At 42.2% G+C, this 22,419-nt stretch overlaps 1 protein-coding gene across 1 annotated transcript; it reads left to right on the top strand.

The window, feature by feature from the left end:
* Positions 1-915: 915 nt before the first annotated feature.
* LOC116264414 (3-isopropylmalate dehydrogenase 2, chloroplastic-like) lies at positions 916-17,264 on the top strand. The gene is made up of 11 exons (XM_031644611.2): positions 916-1,305; positions 2,038-2,167; positions 2,296-2,407; positions 8,037-8,112; positions 8,249-8,337; positions 8,785-8,871; positions 9,364-9,480; positions 9,567-9,674; positions 9,759-9,812; positions 9,898-10,050; positions 16,990-17,264. The coding sequence occupies exons 1-11, from the start codon at positions 1,083-1,085 to the stop codon at positions 17,068-17,070; spliced, it is 1,230 nt and encodes a 409-aa protein (XP_031500471.1). The 5' UTR covers positions 916-1,082; the 3' UTR covers positions 17,071-17,264.
* Positions 17,265-22,419: the final 5,155 nt, after the last annotated feature.

Below are 22,419 nucleotides of genomic sequence, written 5' to 3'. Positions count from 1 at the left end.
TAGGGGTTTACACAGAGAGAGAGTGAGATCCCTCCTTCCTCTCTGCATTTCATAGAAAGGAAGCGACCATGGGGCGGAAGCAACTCCTGGTGCTAGATGCATTCGATGCTATCAAGATGCAGTGAAGCGAAGAGGGAAGAGAGCAAGAGTTGCCCTTGAGGTGCCCAAACAGGTTCACACTAGATATCCGGGATTCAAATCCAGCGTTTGGTGGATGCATACTTTTTTCAAAAATTGTCTTCTCATTAGGCCACGAGTTAGGATCCCAGCAAGTCAACACCAAAACTCGGGCAACTCGACCAAGAATCGGCTGATTCACTGGATCAGTGACTTAGAATGAAATGGTCTGAGTTTGGTAACTGTTTTAAAGTCGTGTAAAAATTCATTTTGATTCTTAAGTTTTTAATTATGTTTTACTTTGTTTCTCTCATAAAAGCTTTTATCAAGGACATAAAAACATACTAGCCCAAAAATTTGAAAATATATTCTCACCATCAATTTCTAAACATTCAGAGGCGCACAAAAAATAAGGTGGTATATATATATAGCAAGTGTTCTATGTGAAATCATAACGAATATCATGTTGTTCTATGTTGCATAGAAAAGCAGTAGACTACACTAGAAATACACTATGACATGACCGTTGCCGAGCCAACTTGCTGACCCACTGACCCAATCAGCTACCCCATGTGAATCTGATTGCTGAGTTCTAACAACTTTACATTCATTTTTATTAACTATATTTCCTCATGCTATTTATTGTCAAAACATATGTACAAAGCAATATAGATCAAAATAACAGACAAAAAAACCCAAAAGGCATCACTTAGGCGTGCTGCCTAACGGGATCCAACCAGAAAGAGAGGGATGCCATTGAAAGTTGAAACATACAAGGTTGTTGCAATGGAAGATTAAAAAAATGGCCCATTTCTTTTGAAGGGCATGTGAGAGTGTTCTTACTATATTGATCCTCAAGCGCTTCAAAGCTTCGACCCTTGCATCTTGCGTCGCCAATTTTCTTGGGTCAAGAAAAACGTTGAAGCGACCTCTCTCTCTCCGCCCATTTATTCGTCCATTCTTCCATGGCGTCGTCGCAGCTTAACTTCACGAACTTGAACGTAACCCTAAATGCCACGTCCGGAAGGCCTTCTTCCTCGTCGAGGAAATGGGGAAGGTTCCGTTGCTCCTCCAGTTCTCGCCCTTCCTCCAAGTCCTACAAGCTCACCCTTCTCCCTGGCGACGGCATTGGCCCCGAAGTCGTCTCCGTGGCCAAGGACGTGCTGCTGCTCGCGGGGTCTCTCGAAAGTCAGCCTTTTAGTGTCATCTCTGTGCACTTTTTGACTTGAATCGTTTTCTTCTGAAATTGGGTTTTGGTGTTAGGTTTTGTGTATGAACTTATCGTTCCCGTCATTGTTCTCCCTTTGCCTTGGTTTCCGTACATTGAGTAGGGTTTTTAGTAGACGGAGAGGGAGGGTTCTCTTTCGCTTCCCTTTCTCTTTGGTCAACTCGATCTCTTCTTCATGCGAATTGAAAGTTTGATTCAGTGGTTTGCGGGAGGATTTGTACCCCAGTTATGTTGAACTTGTGATTGGACTTTAAAGTTCTCCAGCTGTTGGTAGATTATGCCAATGTTCATAGCAAAGTTTGTGTCCTAGCCGCTTATGGTCTCCATTCACTAAAGAATCTCACATACTGTTCCTAAATCGTTTCTTTTGTCGATTTTGTTTACAACCGCGGAAAGCTACTATATTTATGTTTAGAGGAGAAATAGTGTTTCGGTACGTTCATTTTAGTTGCAGTTCTTTCCGTAAATCGACCTTGCTTGTTGGCGAAGAATCAGTTTGTTGTGTCTTTGCCCTGTATGTTTTTTCCATTTTATGTTTTGAACTTATAACTTGATTGACTAAATTGGTGGTTGTTATGCAATAAAATGTTTACCTTTTGAAATTGTGACATATTAAACTGATTGATTGACGTTATTACTTGATTTTTTCGTTTCTACTATTTCTCATAGTCGGTTTTCTTGAATCAAACCAGGAATCAGTTTCCAATTAATTGAGATGCCAGTGGGGGGAGCGGCACTTGACTCAGTGGGGGTTCCATTGCCGGATGAAACTCTGGCTGTTGCTAGAGAAGCAGATGCTGTTCTTCTTGGGGCCATTGGAGGGTGATTTTCTCTTTTGTCTAATTCTTGCATTTCTATTTTGTGAGTTTGATAGTTGAAGTGGTGTATTTTGTGGTTACATCTATTTTATTTTACAATATTTGATTACCGTGAGACAATGGGTTATGCAGGTATAAATGGGATAATAATGAGCACCACTTGAAGCCAGAAACAGGGTTGCTTGCACTTAGGTCTGGGCTTGGTGTGTTTGCAAATTTGCGGCCGGCAACAGTTTTACCACAGGTGTTTAAGAGCAAATTTAAAGCATCAAGTTAAATTTTTTTATTGCTAAACTGAATTAGGCTTAGATTAAAATACACATTCTCATGCATCTTTGAGGTGCTTATTGTCCCGTGGGTTATTATTTTTTGGTAAGAAACTGTGGAATATTGGATATGTAAAAATTCAACTTATTTTAATCCCTATCTTTTGCTTTCTTGGTTTCTTTCTTACATAAGTCCACTATCCTAGCTTTGATGCCTTTTCTCATGCCATTGCAGAATGAATTGCATCATTGCCATGTAATGTAGCAGTGACATTAGTTAGCTTTAGTTGTTAAAGGAAATCCATGTAACACTAAACTTCTTCAAATACACTTTATTCTTAAGGATTAATTTCTGATAGGTTGGTCCTCTCTTTCGTAAATTCAACAAAACTACACAGGTACGTGCATAAATGAAGTTCAACATCTAGTGGGTTATATTTTGCTAGATCATAAAAGACAGCCATCAAAGTATGCACCACAAGCTAGAAAGCTACATATTTGGTAACACACTTGTATCAGTTTGACAACTAAAATAATACTTGTTCACGTGTATCATAAGTAGAGCCCATTTTTATTATGTGAAGGAAAGTTGAACCTCCGCTGCTTAAATTATGAGTTGGTTCATGAGTAATTTGAGGGGGTGGTTATTTGTTTTATGAATTTATATTATTGTATGAAAAATTTCTCTTTTCACTACATGATCCTTGGGTGTGACTACACTTGAGCATTTGTATAATATTTTTGATAGCATTAATTAGGAACCTCAAAGTTTTAATACGAAGAAAGATGGATGGCAGCTAGGGATGGGCATCAGGCCGGCTTGCATTTGCCCGATTCGAAGTCAGGCTTGGATCGGCCTGGGCCTGACTTAATTTTAATAAAACATTTAAAATATACAAAATTTAGTATATCAACATATATTTATATATTTCTTTGGCATAAATATCATTTTCGGGTTTTTAACAAGGAGATTTTTCTTGGGTATTTTCCGTCAAAGCTGTTTTTTTTAATTTTGAAAAAAAACTCGGAAAACTTTAAAAAATAAAAAATAGACATCAATGAAATAAATCATAAAAAAATAGGAAAACATAAATACAACTGTACAAAAGTGATAAAAGGAATGTTTTGAAGATGGTCAAAATAATGAAAAATAATTTAATTTAAGTTTAAATTTGAATCCATGATAATATCAATGCTAAACAATAGAAAAATGAAAAAAATTGGTAATAAATTACGAAAGAAGCAAAAATAACGTGATAAATATGTTGCCTTTTTTTTTATATTTCATGTTAAGATCATGATATTTCAAAAAAAAAAAAAAAAATATATATATATATATATATATATATATATATATATTATTGGGACGAGTTGGATTTTGTGGGAGAAGTGGTTGGGCCAGCCCGAGGATCTTTTTTTATTGCCTTGTTGTGTGCTGGGTACATGAAAGCACGTGGGGTACTCGGCTTGACACCACTCTTAGTGGTGGTGTAATGCCAATTAGCATACACGGTGCCTTAGACATACACACACACACACACACACATTGCAACTAAGAACTTTAATGAGAACAGTGGATTTTGGGCTTGAACATATTACAAATACTAATATTTGAAATGTGACTAAATTGTCTATTGCTAAGGCATCGTGTATGCTAATTGGCATTATATATATATATATATATATATATATATATATCTAGAGAGAGAGAGAGAGAGAGAGAGAGTTGTATCCTACCATGTGTTAGATATTGCCAAATGACTGAAAAAAATTAAAAATCTGTTCCTAGAAAACAGTCGACATATGAGCATTAATGACAGTTTATGATGCATCATTAGACAATTTATGGTGTTTTTAGTGATGAATTTTTAATTTTTAGTCATCCAGCAATATCCCGCAACATAAGATAAATATATATTCAGATACACTTAACAAGTCCCATTTTTGGACTCGTTTTACCATATATCCTTCATTTTTCCAAACAAATTTCAACATGATGGATGTGACCCCTACACTTCAAATATTGTGAATCCATATAAAAATGATATTCTTTGAATGTGTAAACATAATTTTTTCTAACATCTTAAAATCAATAGTTGTTTTTTTTTGCTTCTAAATCTCATCTTACATGTGTCACACCCCAACCTTTTGACCCTCAAATAACCCTTTTTTTTTCTTTGTTAAAACATAAACATTGAGGTGCGACGACACAACAATTCAAAAGAACATGACCCATGCAATTTCAAACAACGGGGCAACTTTCCATTATATAATCAATTTCATTCATACAAAAATCACGTAAGTACATATGACAAAAATGCCCCAAACCACAACTTTGATGCCTAACAAAAACAAGACATCAAAAAGACCAAGACATGACGCGCCGACACTACAAAAGACCCAAAACCTCCCCAGTAGGATGTGAGTGAAGCCATCTGATCAACTTGCTGTCACGGGTCCGCCAGAACCTGAAAAAGGAAACACTAAAGGCTTAACCTTCGCAGTATGACGACAAGCCAGGAAAAACCCAAACCCTCTTAGGTAGGGCTCAAATATGAGATAATCACAATCATAAAAACAAATTATCATCATGTCGTGTTAGGGCATAATCACATCATTTGCCAAGAAGGCCCCTCACATATACCACGACATGTAAAGGTCATTCAATGACCACGATAACACGATTCCAATCACATACAAGACATGCATAAACATATCATTTTCATTCATTTCATTCACATGCACTTCATTCATATACATTTTATTCACATTCTTTTCATTTTCATTAGCTTCAGTGAATTGACAGTTCCTGTGGGTGCAAACACATGCACGTGCACACCGTGGATGGTCTACAGCCGGGAGACAACCCCCATGGTGACCCAAAACAATATGGATCCATTCCCGCTGCAGCGGTAGAGCACTCATCCATGGATGTCTGAATTCCAAGGAGAGATACTCAGCCTTCCCTAGGACACCTAGGTTGGGAAGGCGGGAGCCCAACTCTCCAAGCACATCACACAACACCCTGGGGCCTTACACCGCCTGCGCTCCGAACAGGCGAGACTAGTGGCGAGGGCGGGACAACTCCCAAACACAATGCCACAACCCACTGGCCTCTCATCTCTTATGCTTTCTTTTTTTATCATTCTAATTGCACATTCACAAAATGACTGGCTAGCTCATGAGGTTGGTTTACTTCACAAATGCACCCACACTTCCAATTGCCTCCACACGAGGGCTACACATAACATTAACAGTCTTAGCTAGCCGTCAAAACAATATGGGTACATCTACCCTCCAATCTCATTCATTTGTATCATTGTCCACAACAATACATGTGCAACAAATCACAACATTCACATTCATAAAAATTGACATCTTATCAAACACATCAATCACATCTTTCAAAACTTAGCCAAATCCCGGAGAGTAGTTTCAACCCGTGATTGGCTCGTAGTTGTCCTAGACAGTTATCATTCTAGGATGCTTCCTAATGCACAATTGGGGTCGAGGAGACACTTGACTCGATACCCCACCTCATCTGTCCTAAGTAGTTATCATTCTAGAATGCTTCCTAATGCACAATTGGGGTCGATGAGACACTCGACTCGATACCCCACCTCATTTGTCCTAAGCAGTTATCAATCTAGCATGTTCATGCAATTGCGTAGAAATTTTTAAACAAAACTAATCACATAAGCATAGAACTCTCATGCATACATTCATTCAATCACTTTACAATTATTCAATCACATCACAATCCTAGGATCCAATGATCCTACGAACACACATTCACAAGTTGGCCCCAGGCAGGGATTTGCCTGGAATGCCGCCACAAAACACTTCAAAATGCCTCGAGCTTCACGTCTTGTTGCTCAGGGTATACTAGACGTACCCGGTGTACCTGCAAACATAAGAAAGTGATAAGATTTTTACTTGCTTCGCTTTACAATTTATACAAGTGTAAAGTATGATCATTGAGGCATGTCATCGCCTCAAAAGGGTGTCAACGAATAGTATCGACTCACAAAACCTTCCAATAGGCCTCTACCCAAAACATTGGGGTTGTGACCAAACATCTAAACTCAAGCTTCGATCAATCTATCACTAACACATTTCTCATTTGCTTTCTTCAGTTGCGCGTCTTCCCAATAATACACCCAACCTACATGCTCTTCCCCAACCAACAAAGTAAAACGCCCAATTGCAAAAGCATGTGACACATGCTCACTAAAACGATTCTAAATCTTCTCCACCCCATCAAATCTCTACCATGTTTTGACATAGCTTTGACAATCACTTATCATGATAAAAAGATCGTTATGAGCATGGATCATCGCCTCTTCAAAACCATCATAGACTTTTCCCAAAAAGCAAAGTCGCTAACATACATCCTAAATCATCAATTCTTAATTCTAACATGCTCAAACAATAATTATACGTGCTCCAACAAAAAATATACAACAATTTAGGTTCGATTAGGCCTTGCTCACCCCAATTTCAAAGTCTTAGTTGCTGCAGTCCTCCCGGCAGCCACCTCACGAGTTCGAGAGATTCTCAAACGGCTAAAATCTCTCAATGCCGCCACCACCAATGCATTCACTTCACTGCTATGAGGAGAAAGATGCTTTTTCAAGCTGCAAATTGACCAAGTAGCCACAACAGAGTCAAAATCGACAAAAAGGGACCTCAAGAGAGGGGTCTATCATCAAGAGAAGGCAGTCGGTTGTGAGGGTGGTTGAAAGCAAGAGGGAGAACACGAGAGAGGTGAGTGGGAGGAGGCTGGCGGTAAAGAGGGGGGGTGCAAACAGTGAGATGGGAGAGTAGAGAGGGGAAAGAGCGTGCGAGGGAGAGGGTGTTGACAGAGAGGGGGGACTGGGGAAGGGAGTTCAGACGGAGGGGAGAAACGGGCAGAGAGGGGAAATCGAGCGGGGGAAATGGGGGAGAGGGAGAGGAGATAGGGAGGGAGCTAGAGCAGAGGGGGAGAAAGGAGGGTGTTGAAGGAGAGGGTTGTGCAGGAGGGAGGAGGAGGAGAAAGAAGATAGAAAGGAGAGGAAGAGGCAGAGAGAGGGCTTACCAGTGCTACCGCCGTCATCGCCCTTCCTCTGCTGGCCCGAACGTTGCCACTGCAACACCTCCGTCGTTGACTGGTCCTGTCTCTTCTTTGCAACGCCGTAGAGGAAGGAACGAAGGGGAAGGTGAGGGAGAAGAGGGAAAGACGAGGGCGAAAAGGGCGTCGTCGGGACCCTGTTCGTGTGTGGACCTCGGGTTTGGGTCTGGACCCGCTCCAGCTCCACCTAAAACAAAAGTGATCGTTACAACATGTCTTAAAAATATGATTTTGATGTTGACTTCTATGTTTTTAAATGTCCATGTCAGTCTGTGCGAACTATTTTTTGAAAATAGTCCTTAAAAATGAAAAGTGCGGTAAAACCAAAAATGAACTGGTTTAATGCATTTCTCATATAAATGTTCTCTATTTCCTGAAACAGATCAAATTTATATTAACAGCTCATTATGCCTACAAGATTCAATTTTTGAGGTACTGTGATGTCCTTCGTGCATGCTGCTTAATGATGTTCTTATTTTATTTTGTTGCCTGTTCAGTTGGCTGACTCGTCCACTTTGAAGAGAGAGATAGCTGAGGGAGTTGATATCATGGTAGTCAGAGAACTTACTGGAGGTGAAACTTGAACTGTGCATATCTAAACTGAAATTCTTATTCCCTTCTTGATTCTTTTTGACTATTGTGCACTTAAATAGCAAATTTGTTGCTGATTTAAGTTTAATGCCTCGAAATGAATAAATGGTTTCAACAGGGATCTATTTTGGACAACCAAGAGGTTTTAAAACAAATGAGAAAGGTGAGGATATAGGCTTCAACACTGAAATCTACTCATCTTCTGAGGTAGGTGAACACAATAGTACATTGTGTCACATCAGGTTAAAATCTCCCTCTTTTCTTCCCCCTAATGTTTATTTCTTTTGCACATTCTAATGGCAAGTCCCTGTAACGGCTACTACGCTTATGCTAGATGATCTTCACTATGAACTTTTCTGGTTTTGAAGGATCATTTTGATGATGAAGGATTGTTTGGGATCATGTTTCTTTTAGTTTAGGGTAAAACATTATATACCAGGATTGGTCTATGTTGTCAAAAGCTTGCATGGGCTCTCTAGGTTGGCTTAGTCACCTAGACTTTATTGATCATCAGTCACCTAGGCTCAAGGAAGCGTGCATTTTGTTGCGTTACTATAAGCTTGATAATCTTTGTTTGCGTTAATATTGCTCATCTTTTTGTTTTATACTACTTATTTGCATCCATGCTAATTTGTCCTGAATATGTGAAATTAGATCGATCGCATTGCTCGTCTAGCATTTGAAACTGCTCGAAGACGACGTGGAAAACTCTGCTCAGTTGATAAGGCCAATGTTTTAGAGGTATTTTCAGCTTCAGCAATTTCATTTATTTTGTGAATGATTTAATGGCAGATGATACATTTGCAGAAGTTCTGGTACTTTGAGTAAGAGTTAACTATTCAGTCTCAAATTGATTTGGTGATTCTGTGATTAATGGTGTTTCTTTTTTACAAGAATTTGGTTTAATGGGAACTCTTCAGGAGTCAAATTTCTAGGCAAGCATGAGGCAAATATATGTTATTAGATATCTTGATGTTAGTTCCTTGTCTTTATATCAGAAGTTCCTTAATATCATGGCCCTCTAGGGAAGGGAGAGCCATTGTGTTGTATCTTATCTCCTGTGACCTTATGACGTGTCCTGGATCATAAGTGCTTCCTGCAATGCTTTATTTAGTTGTCTTTACTAGATGTAGTCAAGTAATGTCTTAAGTAGGACTCCAGAAAGCAAATGGCAGCATATTCTCTTAATCCGCGATCCATTCTCAGGTTTATTCTGCTGATGATGATTTGTAGGCGTCCATGCTTTGGAGAAAAAGAGTAACAGAGATTGCACAAGAATACCCAGATGTTGAGCTGTCACATATGTATGTTGACAATGCAGCGATGCAACTTATACGTGATCCCAAACAGGTTTTCCTTTATCCATATTTATGATACTCCTCTAGTATAGTCTATGCTCTGTACTAAGTCAGTTCTCATCCTTTCTGGTTTTGCAGTTTGACACGATTGTGACAAATAACATCTTTGGTGACATTTTGTCAGATGAAGCCTCCATGCTCACTGGGAGCATTGGTATGCTCCCTTCTGCTAGTGTTGGTGAATCGGTAATCACTTGTATGACCCTTCAGCTACTTTCTCTTAGCAGTTGTCCTTCACAAATGGTTGTTCTAAGCATTAGCGTGTTACAGGGCCCTGGACTTTTTGAACCCATTCATGGTTCTGCTCCTGACATTGCAGGACAGGTTGTATTCTCATTTCTCATTCTTTTATTATCAATACTATAAATGCCCTAATGGTTGTTTGTGTTATTACTGACTGCGTAAATAGGACAAGGCAAATCCATTAGCGACAGTACTTAGTGTTGCTATGCTTTTGAGATATGGACTTGGAGAAGAGATTGCAGCCAAAAGAATAGAGAATGCAGTGCTTGGTGCATTGGACATGGGTTTTCGAACTGGTGACATCTTTTCAACTGGAAAGGTATCCTCGTGTGTCACCAATTTCTTTTATTCTGTTTGTAGTTCTGATGCTGTTGTTTCTTGGTGTTGTTTTTTCACACAAATGTTGATGTGGCGAGATGGGAGGCTTAAACAGGTTTCATAGTGAATCGCATGTTGTATGTGCCTTTATTTTCTGTTGTCATTTAGTGTGTACTGTGTCCTATGATGAAATGAGTATTGGACTAATTCAGGAATGAGAATCAGACATATTAGCTCTGTAACAGAAGCCTGAGTGCGGGCCACATCACAGTTCTGGAGATAAACCTCTGAAAGTTTATCTGTGTTACTTTTCTGAGAAAGTTGTTCCTTATTAAATGTCAATATGACACACAAGTGGACCCCTTTGGATGACAAAACGAAAGCTATTCTAAAAACTGGGTTCCTGTGAACCAGGTTTGCTAAAAGGTTTTTTGAAGATTTTAACTTTGTGCAGTTTGAGTGAAGTCGTTGTGCTTCTTGTATTGTGAATTCTCGTGTTAACCCTGGTACTGTGGAGCCAGTTGTTGGAGCCCTCCTTGTCGAGGACTGCTGAGATGCAGTCGAGGCAGCTCCGCCAAGCGGGGCTGGGTTCCTGTGAACGAGGTTTGCTAAAAGGTTTTTTGAAGATTTTAACTTTGTGTAGTTTGAGTGAAGCCGTTGTGCTTCTTGTATTGTGAGTTCTCATGTTAACCCTGGTATCGTGGAGCAAATTGTTGGAGCCCGCCCTATCGAGGACTGCTCTCGAGGACAGGTCTTACAAGGCTCCCAGATGGACAACAGCCCCAACTAGCCCTCGGGCCTCGAGTCAATTACAAACAGTCCCACCCCTGGTCCTTGCCACAAGCAACTCAAATATCAAAGATCTAGGCATTAATTGCTACAACTCATGTGCGGTACATTGATTCAATCTCTCACTGCTCACGCACTTCCACATACAAGCATGCCTAGCACGGCCAAACCACACCCTCCCCTAGGTTAGGTCTCTCGCCTCGGGGCTGTGTCCCTGGTGCCCTGCGCACAAGGAGGAGCCCACCGATGGACAGTGGCCGGTGGTCGGGTGGAAAGCAATGTGATCTATGGGGTGAAGTTGATGATTTACCGGCCGAGCCCTCTCGGCGATGTCAAACAGCAGCAGCCGTGAAGGGGATTCGGCCTCCCAAGGCGCGTCGGATACGGAGAGAGAGTCGTCAGTTCCAATGGCCTTCAAGGATTGGATTAGCTATGGGGTCTGATCACCTCCATTCTCTCCTCAACAACAATGGAATCACGTAGTCAAGTTGTGTTTAATAAAGCAGGGAAGGCCAGAGATTATCGACATAATACTTCACTGGATGAATGATTTTCCTGTTCGTAGGAGAAACGGCGAGGGAGGCTCCTGTCTACACTTCTCTGCCAGAACAGGATTGGATCGAGACTGCCAGAAAACGTTCATCCACAGGCGTGATGTAGGAGTCCTGTATGAGCGGAATCGGGAAACTTGCCAAGAGGGGAAGGCTGACGGAATGCCCAACACCGAACGGTTACAGCGTTCCCCTTAATAGAGGAGGTCGGTCACTCAGGAGGGCTCCCGAACTAGCCTTGTTGGCAGCACAGGTCGATTGGATAAGCCACAGAGGCTAACACAGGGGCTTGCTTGCTGGGGATGTTTCTTTGTCTTGCCGGGAGATCGCTTGCAGGAAGCGAAGACAGGAAAAAAACAGTAGATTACCACGGGACAAAACAGAGGGAAAGTAGAGCCAGAGTGAAAGCCTAGAGACCTCACCGGGTTAGCAGAAATCCCAGCGTTGGATGGGTCCTCTGGTGAGCGGCGAGCCCTGACGAGACCAACCCCACCAGTTCTGTAGTCGGAGATGGCCGGAGTCAAGCGATTCTCGATCGTTATCTGTTTTCATCATAGCGCTGCCTGTGATCGCCATCCGCCGAACCAGCGGGACTCTTCCTCTACGAAGGGGCAGCCGCACCGGCCATTGGCCTTACGACTATCGGAGGGCTCCTCGTAAAGAGAGGAACAGCTCAGGAAGGGCCTGTGTTTTAATTGCGATGAGAAATGGATGAAGGGGACATTGATGCAAGCAGTTGAAAAATTTTCAAGTGATTGAAAATGAGGACGACATAGAAGAGACGTATGGGTAAACAATATCCATTGCCGAGGAAGACACAACAGTAACCCATACAGCTAGGAATCCTCTCGGAGTGGCTTACTGCACCTTGGCAGGGGCATCAGTCCCGAATTCGATGAGGGTGCAAGCACAGATCGGTGAAATGCCTGTGATGATTCTAGTAGACACAAGCAACTTTCATAATTTTGTTGGGAAACGCCATACCAGTACCCGTACCCCCGTACCCGTACCCCCGTACCCGTACCCGCACTCGTACCCGTACCATTGTGACATAGGTTTCTAGCCACTGTACACCAATGACTACATCTACGCCTCCTATAGGTAGCACAAATAAATCAACACGGAAAAGCACGTTTTGCATTACAAGCACCAAGAGCTGCGAATTGGGACAGGTCCGAAGTCAGCTCAACCGTCTAGATCAGTTTGACACTATCCTCAAGCATATGCAAGCGATGCGTGCTCATACCCAAGAGCAAGAGTTGCAAGTCTCCACTATAGACGGTGCACTCCATAGTGTCTTGGCGTCTGTCCAACGAGAGGAACATAGGAGAGACGCTCCTAAGACGCCTAGTCCATCGTATCATAGGCATAGTGGCCAAGATAGGCTAGTGGCCGACACTTTCCTTCGTGATGCAAGAAGAGACATTGGACGACCGTTGGAGGAGACCGTCCATGAGTGAGAAGTGAGAGACGCCTACCGACCTCGCCATAGACGAGATGAGTATTATCCCCAGTGAGACTTGGAGTGTGAGGGCAGACGTGCCGAGGAGAGGCATGTAGACGGCCGAGAGAGACAGCCAGCGACTAGGTCTTGTGTGCGAGATGGCGGCTGCAGCCGAGCATCCCAGCAGTTGTGCGCCTACTTGGCTGGATACTGAGGCCGAGATTTTGCATGAGTTAGACAAGAGAAACTACTACAGGGAGCCACGCTGTGAGAGAAAGCCAAATGAGGGGAGACGAGGTAGAGTCCGGGTGGAACCTCGGCTGCCCAGCGTTAAACTAGATTTTCCTAAGTTTAACTGTAGGAAGACACAGGACTGGCTCTTTAAAGTTGAGCAGTACTTCCATTGTCGGCAAATTCCGGTAGAGCAGTGGGTGACACTATCGGTTTTGCATTTTGAAGACGAGGCAATGCTATGGTATCGATGGATTCCATGTGCCCCAAGGCTGAATCGGGCTGAGTTTATACACGAGCTTCTCATACGCTTTGGTGAATCTACTTTTACCAATTTTGAGGTCGAGCTCAAACATCTTAAGCAAACAACGATAGTCCAAGTGTACCAAAGTAGATTTGAGAATCTAGCACGCATGGTTAGAAACTGGCCTGAAAGTGCCCTAATCGGTACATTCATTGGAGGGTTGAAAGATGATATCTGGATCGAGCTGCTATCACAGCAGCCAATGCAGCTCCGGGATTGTTTTGGGCTAGCGCGTATCATTGAGGAAAAGAACAAGCGTTTGCAGGCCTTGTGCAAACCCAACAAGGTATTTGACTCACATCGGGTCAAGCCTCATGATTCCGAACCCCTCCAACCCGTGAGAAAAATAGAGGTGCAGCAAACTAACTCCTACAATCCTCGAATTCAGTTTATAAGCCAACAAGAGAGGGAGGAGAGGATTAAAAAAGACCTATGTTTCACGTGGGACGGAAATGGGAGAGAGGTCATAAGTGCAAACATATGCGGCTGTTTGTGGTGGAACTGGACAGCGAGGATGATCAGTCGCCTCTAGAGTCCGAGCAGCATGACAAACAAGAGGACAGTGCAGCGGCAGATGGGCCAGGCGAATCCAGCATCATTTGCCACTCTTTGGACGACACAACCCGGCCTAACTCAATGCGCGTGATAGGGCATATTGGCGAGCACCCTATGCTGGTTCTTCTCAACACCGAAGCCGCAAACAATTTTCTGAGCTCACAGACGTTAAAGACAATTGGCTACCAAGTCCATTTGCAACCTCTTTTGCAGTCATGGTAGGCGATGGGACAAGTCTAGTGTGTTCTTTGAATTGCAAAGATGTCCATTTGCAACCTTTCCATGTTGATTTATTTGTGCTACCTATAGGAAGCATAGATGTAGTCTTTGGTGTACCGTGGCTGGAAACAGTTGGGGACATAACTTGGAATTTCTCAACTATGTCTATGTCATTTCCTAAGGAGGGTGGCGACGGCAAGGTCACCTTGGCTGCCGTCAAGTCTTACCTTGAGCCCAAGGTTGCCTTGAAAGCTTTGACAGCCCAGCAACTTGCGTTGTGGCTGGTACAATGGCCACTGACATTCCTCCTATCGACCAAAGGGGAGAGACAGTACCAGGCAGCAATGTTATCTGTATCGTACGATACGTATAGGTCTTAAAGACCTATACAATACGCCTACGATATACGATACGGTCTTGTTTTAGAAACAAGAAAAGAGAGAGAGAGAGAAGAGAAGAGCGTATATACAAAAAGACGCAAAAAAGGGGCCCCGACGCCCCCTTTTTTGCGTCTTCTTGTATATACGCTCTTTTCTGTGTCTCTCTCTTTTCTTGTTTCTAAACACTTCAAGAGACGTGGGAGGGAGAGATTTTCCTCGTTTGCATCAAGTTTTGCCCGTGAGAAAAGGTTTCTTTCTCGTAGTGGGCACAGTGGGAAGGAAGCTTGGAGAAAGAGGGTTTTTTGGTTTTTTGGTGACATTCCATTTGCAACAGAGGGGATAGAAGAAGTACTTAATGAAGAAAATGAAGATGATGAAGAATGAAGATGATGATGCAGATGACGATTGACGAGGCTTTTTGTTGAATCATGAAAGATGATAACTATGTTTATATGTTTTGACTTCTGAACTTATGAATTGTGATGCAATCAAATACTCTTCGGCCGCTTAGTATGTTATTTTGATTTTTGAATGTCTGATTTCTTATTTTGGAATGTTTTGTTCATATTCATACTTCATATAAATGAATGATGAATGTTCCTTTAAATACATTTTTCTTGATTTTTTCTGATTTTTGCTTGTTTTTTCAGATTTTTTTAGTTTTTTTCTGAATTTTTCGTATTTTTTATAATTTTTTAATATTTTTTACAAATTAAAAAATTAATTTTACGATACATTACGATACATTTATGATACATTACGATACGACGTATAGGTCGGGCCGACCGATACGCGATACGATACGCCAGTGATAACATTGCCAGGCAGCATACAGAAATTGTTGGCCGAGTTTTCAGACTTGTTTGTCGAGCAAACAGGGCTACCGCCTAGACGTTCATATGACCATTGGATTCCGTTGACAGCTGATGCCGAAGCAATCAATGTAAGACCATACCGTTATGGTTATGAACAACAAACAAAACTAGAACGGCTAGTGAAGGAAATGTTGGACAGCGGCATCATACAGCCGAGCGGCAGCCCATTTTCTTTCCCAGTTCTTCTAGTCAAGAAGAACGACGGTTTGTGGCGATTTTGTATAGATTATCGGGCGCTTAATGAGGTTACAATCAAGGATAGACATCCTATACCCATTATAGATGAGTTGCTTGACGAATTAACGAGAGCCTCATTATTCTCTAAGTTAGATTTGGGAGCGGGTTATCACCAAATCCGTATGGAAGATGCTGATATCCCTAAAACTGCATTCCGGACACATGATGGGCATCACGAATTTCTAGTGATGCCTTTTGGACTCACGAATGCCCCAACGACATTCCAAATATGCACGAATGATGTATTCCAAAAACACTTGGGAGACTTCGTCTTGGTGTTCTTTGATGGTATATTGGTCTATAGCAAAAACCTTGAGAAGCACGAGAGTCACTTGAGGACGGTGTTATAGATTTTGAGAGACCACACCTTGTATGCGAAGATGTCAAAGTGCAGCTTTGGGCAGACCACGATCAGTTATTTGGGTCATATTGTGTCTAAGGATGGGGTACGGGCTGACCCCGAGAAGCTTCAAGCGATGGATCGATGGCCCCTTTCAAAAGATCTGAGAGGCCTATGCGTTTTCTTAGGCCTAACCGGGTACTACCGGATATTCATCCAAGGTTATGGGATGATTGCAGTTCCTTTGACGCAGATGTTGAAGAAGGGAGCATTTGCATGGATGGATCAGTCCCGACTAGCTTTCGAGAGACTTAAGGCAGCCATGATGTCTGCCCCTGGTTCTATCTTTGCCGGATTTTTTAGTAGACTTCGTGGTAGAGACGGATGCCAGTGATGTCTAAGGTGCTTACTAGTTGGGCCAGGCCACTCTCAACATACGAGAAAGTGTTACTTGCGATAGTGTTGGCCGTTGAGAAGTGGCGACCGAATTTGATTGGCCGATGCTTTATAGTCCGGGCGGACCATAGCAGCCTGCAGTACATGCTAAGACAGCGAGTATCAATGCCGACCTAGCAGCGATGGTTAGCCAAGCTTCTAGAGTACGATTTTAGCATTGAGTACAAACGGGGGACTGAGATTTCAACAGGGGATGCTTTGTCCCGTTTGAGCGAGCATGTGCTAACGCCGCACACGAGTTGTAACAATTAATGCCTAGATCTTTGATATTTGAGTTGCTTGTGGCAAGGACTGGGGCGGGGACCATTTCTAATTGACTCGTAGGCTAGTTAGGGCTGTTGTCCAGTCGGGAACCTTGTAAGACCTGTCCTCGAGAGCAGCTGGACGTGATCTTTGGAGCAGCTGGGAGTCCATCGCCGCTTGGCCGAGCTGCCTCGACTGCCTCTCGGCAGGGTGGGGCCCAACAACCATTTCTCTTCAGAATGGATTTTTACAGTTTGCTTGTTAAGTTGCCCCTGTTCATTCAATTTATATACCCATTGGCTTTAATGTGTTGCAGACATTGGTTGGATGCAAGAGGATGGGTGAAGAGGTGTTGAAGATAATTGACTCTCAGAAGCCAGCTGCTGTTGTAAGCTGATTTTCTGTTTTCTGAGAACAGTAATTTTACTCGGGTTGGTGAGTTTTTTTCCCCTGCACAAATCTGAAAGGATAGCAGGGGAAAAAATATGAGGTTGGCTTTGTTTTGACATTTCTATCTGCTGCAAATTAAACCTTCTGGTTGTGTTAGAATATTTTACTATTCTCTAGAGAAAATTGAGGTTGTTTATGTTACTGTTGTCTCTATCGCCTTTTTGGGATTGTCAACTGGGAGTCTTCCTAGAGGTTTGCCAATTTCTCATAAGAATTATCATTGATGAACAAAAGATGTGAATGTAGTTCTCAACTCTCTCTCTCTCCATCGGCTATTCATGTGCATGGACCTGTGGGTATGTATTATTGTTTATTAACTGCACGGGATAGAGTAACAGTGAATACTGAATTACGAGCGCTCTGGTAGGGCTTGCCCCCTCTTTGGTCAACCCTCTTTCTCCCTAGCAACGGGGAGTTACTGAACGGTGACGACTGCAAGACCTCCACTCTAGGAGGCGTGTATGTGTCCGTGTTTGGATTCAGATGTGGGAGGAGAAAAGATGTCCTGCACCAAGGAGGTTACTGTTGATGTGACACTGAAACTGATGATTTTGGAGGAAAATGGAAGGAGACGATTTTACATCTCCCAGAGCCGGAGGTCTGTAACACAATCGGAGTAACGACTCTTTTTTGTAGCACTTGGCAGCCTCTCTTAGGAATAATGGGTCCTTTCGCCAGTCAGTTCGAAGGATGGGTATGCTTTTGTAACTCTTCAGTAACAGATGTTCCGTCCGACTTCTTTGTCTGCCTGTGTTCTCTCTTTTCCACAGAAAGATATGGTCTTAGAATGATGAAGCTTCGTGTAGAAAATTGATTTGCCTTGTCAAAAAAAGGAACTATACATGCTCTTGCGAAAGAATTTGTAAAAGCTCGGCATGAGGTATCTTGTGGCTACAGGGATGCTGGTGATTGCATTATTGCAAGAAATTGCAGGATCTGGATCAAACATGAGGGGATTAGATGCTGCCATGTGAAATCGATGAGCTTTTGAAGGTATAAGTTGGCTTGAAATTCTAGCTTTTTAAAAAGCTTGAAGCTCAATTGACAATGCCCGAAAATGCATGGATGTTCCGTTGGGGGTAATTTGAAATTACGTTGCTGTCTCATGCACTGAACCTAAAAATTGGTTACATTTATTGGACACTTTAAAAAGTGTTTTATGAATCTGTCCCAAATCTGCCTTATTTTTTAAAGTATATTCATGAGATAGTGGCAATATATTACTAATGCTGAACAGTTCCTTGGCATGCGTATGCTGGAACAATCTTAGTTGCAGGGATGGTCATGCGATTATGTTGGACCTCATGCATGAAGGTAGAATTCCTAGCTGCTAGTGCTTGCTGAGAGTGGGGTTGCAGATCACATGAACTGACCTCTAGTTGAGGATGAGGAGACAGCTGGTCTGTCTTCAATAAGCTAGGGCAGTGAATAAACCATAAGCCTAAATTCTGTTAGCAAAGGGTCATGGTATTGGTAACTTCATTGAAGTTAATAAAAGCAGGGCTCTCAATATGTTGGAGGTACAGGTTGAGAAAAAAGGTGGAGATACAAAAATGTTCAGTCTATGGAAAACAGACCTGTAGAATGAGGTATAACATGCAATTCAATATATATTATGACATGCAAGTGAAGAACATAAATAAAGAATGCATAACTTGCAATTCCGGTGCAAGCCTGCGAGGGGAGAGGGTCTCCCTGACCTTATTCATAACAAAGCGAGCTGTACACATACAAAAAAACCATCACCAAAGACCATAGCACTGCCAAGAGGCAAAAAATAAATTCACGTTAGTGCTCAAAAAATAGTTACATTGGTAACAATCAGATCCTGAACCAAATAGAATCCCAAATTACCCTAGAAAGATTACTGCTCCCTGCATAGGAACAAAATGCAATCCATGATTTGGGTAGGTGTGACAGGAATCAAGTAGCCTCAAGTGGCTGTGGAGAGCGAAGGGACAATGGCAGATGGCTAGCGTTAGCGCAAGTGTGAGAAAGAAGGATTGAATGCCCGTGACTCTCCATAATTGCTCCAGGTTAAGAGCACTTGCTACACTTCTGCCCTACGTACTGATTATTTTCTTTATTCAGGTATAATGGTTATCGAGTCAGCTAAAGAAAATGCCATTTAGAAGGCCTTTAGGCCCTCCAGTTGACATCTTCGTTATTAAAGGAGAAACATGTTTCTGAAGCATGAGGTTAGACCTGCAATGGAAGAAAAGAAATAAAGAATGCATGGAGATGGCTATTGATCTAGCTAGAAATGTTTTGAATTATAGTTTCAAAATTTTCGTAGGGGTCAAAATATTATTTTTCAAAAATTTTATATAGGATAAATGAAATTTTTAAAAATTTCTATGTAATTTTTTTTTTAGAGAGGGGTTAGGGCCCCACGACCCCCTGGTTGCAGGGGTATGGGAGAAGAATAGTTTTGAAAAACTTGGATACTTGGACACAGCTATATACACATACACACACACACACACACACACACATATTTGTATAAAAAGATTTTAACTAAATAAACACATAAATCCATTCTTTATGTTCATAAAAAATATGTTGCTGAAAAAATACTACTTGTGCTATATTTTTTCTCTGAGCCCTTGTGTGGCCAACTGCTGTAAGTTTTTGATGAGATCCTTGATACTATTCTAGACAGATACAAGATTTATTCAAAACAATACTTTACCAAGAAATATGAGATATGTAGGGTATTAAGATGGGAACCCTTGATTTAAACATTGAACATTCTTTGATAGAGTCCGTGATCCGGATCACCTCATTTCCTTATTCTGACCCTCCATCCAGGAGGGCATACAGTATTCTGAGTCCCCACAAATGAAAAGAGATCCCTGGTGTTATCTTCCACACTGAGATTTACCATGAGAACAAGAAGTTGATTCAAGATCTCCCTATACACCTTGGCCTTTTTATTAAAAAAAAAAATCTTTCTCAATGAAGTCGGTTGATTAGCCCACAGAACCGTACACACACTTTTCGATACATACAGTTCATAGATAGAGCTGTTGTCTGGTCGAGATCCCTGTATCAACCTATCTTATGTGTAGCTACCCTTGAAAGTAACGGTGCGGGTAGCTGCCCGACCGAGCCGCCTCGTCTACCCCTCGATGGACCTCGGCAGAGTTGGCCCCACCACTAAGATTGTTGTCCGGTTGGGCAAAAAATTTGTATAGCTCTTAGGGCACGAGCTAGACAATTCATCTCTCCAATCACTGTTGGTGTCCTATCATGTGAGTGGCCCTGATACGTTCCTACTTGGAACCCAGCCTACCATGGCTGAGGACCTTGCCGAGGGGAGAGTGAAGTCGTCAAGGGAGGCTAGCACCAAACGCGAAGAGGGTGCATGCAGTTCGACACCACTCCAGCCAGCGAGATTCCAATAGGCGAGATCAATCCAGACTGAGTCTATTAGCCTCAGATCAGCCTATTGCGTGTAGGTCAATACCAGCTGAGCCAAGACTCGACTTGATCCTTTCATTTCTTCTAAAACATTGAACCGGTTCTTGATTTCTTGCATTTCTGTATCACTGAGATGGCTATGACTGACCCCACGAGCTAAACTTTAACACTATTTCGGCGAGTATATAAGTTGAGATCTTGTTTGACAAACATATGTTTTTTGGACGAATTGAATTGGAATGGAGAATTCCCCTTTCCTAGCAAGATGCTGGCGACTTCCACAACGAAGACCACCCAATGATTGGCGCAAACCATTCCACACCGGCAAAAGAATTGATGTAGAAACCAGGACGATCGCACGAACTGATCACCAGTAGACCAAGAGGTAGAAAACACCGGAACTCTGCTAAACTAAATTTAACGGTGACAAACGAACAAACGAAAATCCCCAATGACGCGTTTCATCACGATCTTCTGTGCATTCCATCAGATCATAGGTGCTTTAGAGGCAGTGGTTGATTCCAGCGAGCGAGAGCGTAGACCAACTATCGCTCCAGCAATTCTAGTGACGATCAACCCCATCTGACGACAATCTTCCAAACGATCTTGGCTCAAGATGTTAAAGTCCATTTAGGTTGAATTTCCTTGTGTTTTAGTCAATTCTTGGATGCATTTTGATACCAAGATCGAAGTTAGCAAGCAGGGGAAGCCTTCGGCATGATCAGACACATTTGGCATTTCCAGCGATTGTAAATTTCAATCTCAGATTGAATTTGCGCATTAATTTTGCCAAAATAGTGAGAATTCTGTTCGTAATCGAGTGGCAACGTCGATTGGATCAAATTGAACTTAATTCTGATGCAATTCTTGATTCAATTGAACGAATTTCAATCGAAAACTCATTGTTTCTGTTCGCTCGACATGGTCTGGCGGTTCTTGAAATTCCAGCCATCGGAGGCAATACTAGTGACTGGCCAACATTCCAATTCCTTCGCCTTGTCCCTACAGAGCTTATATGATTAGTCGAAGATCAATTCGATGAAAGATTATCGCGTTATGAAAAGAAACCAACGTGTTATGCTTGAAATGAAACTGTTGTTGGAAAGTCGAGTGTCCGAGGGAGAATTAACGCCTATTCAGTGAATGTGACCCAATTCCTCTTCGAAATTGGAATCTGATCCCTTCTGGTGATTCATTCTAATGTTTTCTGTTTAATTGCAATATTCTTGAACGAGCTTAATCAATGTTTGCATTTCTGTAATCCTTGCTGTCGACAAAGATCGACTGTGACAGAGTGCGACGAGGAAGAACAACAGGTTCACGGTGATAGATTCACGCCTGCGTCTTGAATTACGGCAACTCACATGCTAAGGGTGAGTCGAACCAAATCCTAGATGTCCTCAAATTCAATTTGAGTGATTGCAATGCATTTGATGTTGTGTCGAGGGAGAACTCGATGATTTCTCCACCACCGGTGACTCAAGAAGCGACATGCTACTGCCAGCGATAAATCATTCAACCGTCTCCCCAATTCTGTCAAAGATTTGGGAATTCTTGTCATTCTGGTGACACATTCCCTCATTGAGCTTCTATTGATAATCTATGTGTTTGTATTGCAATGCTGTTGATCTCTGCGTGATGATCGTGTGCATCAACTCCCGGTTGAAGGAAGAACGGTGTTCGGGTGCTGCTATTAGGACCCGACCGATTGTGACTAGAAAGTCTGAACCAATCGAGTGCCTACGTTCCCAAGACCTACTTGAGGATCCATCAAAAAACCAAAAATCCTAAGCAAATTAAAACAAAGAGCTACCCGGCCGGACAGGACCCCGACGCAAAACCCAATAGGACGGAAATACAAGTAAGGGTATCC

This window comes from Nymphaea colorata, chromosome 11 (assembly GCF_008831285.2).
Source record: "Nymphaea colorata isolate Beijing-Zhang1983 chromosome 11, ASM883128v2, whole genome shotgun sequence".
Lineage (NCBI taxonomy): Eukaryota > Viridiplantae > Streptophyta > Magnoliopsida > Nymphaeales > Nymphaeaceae > Nymphaea > Nymphaea colorata.
The sequence above is the reverse complement of the archived record's forward strand: the minus strand, read 5'-3'. Positions and strand labels throughout refer to the sequence as shown.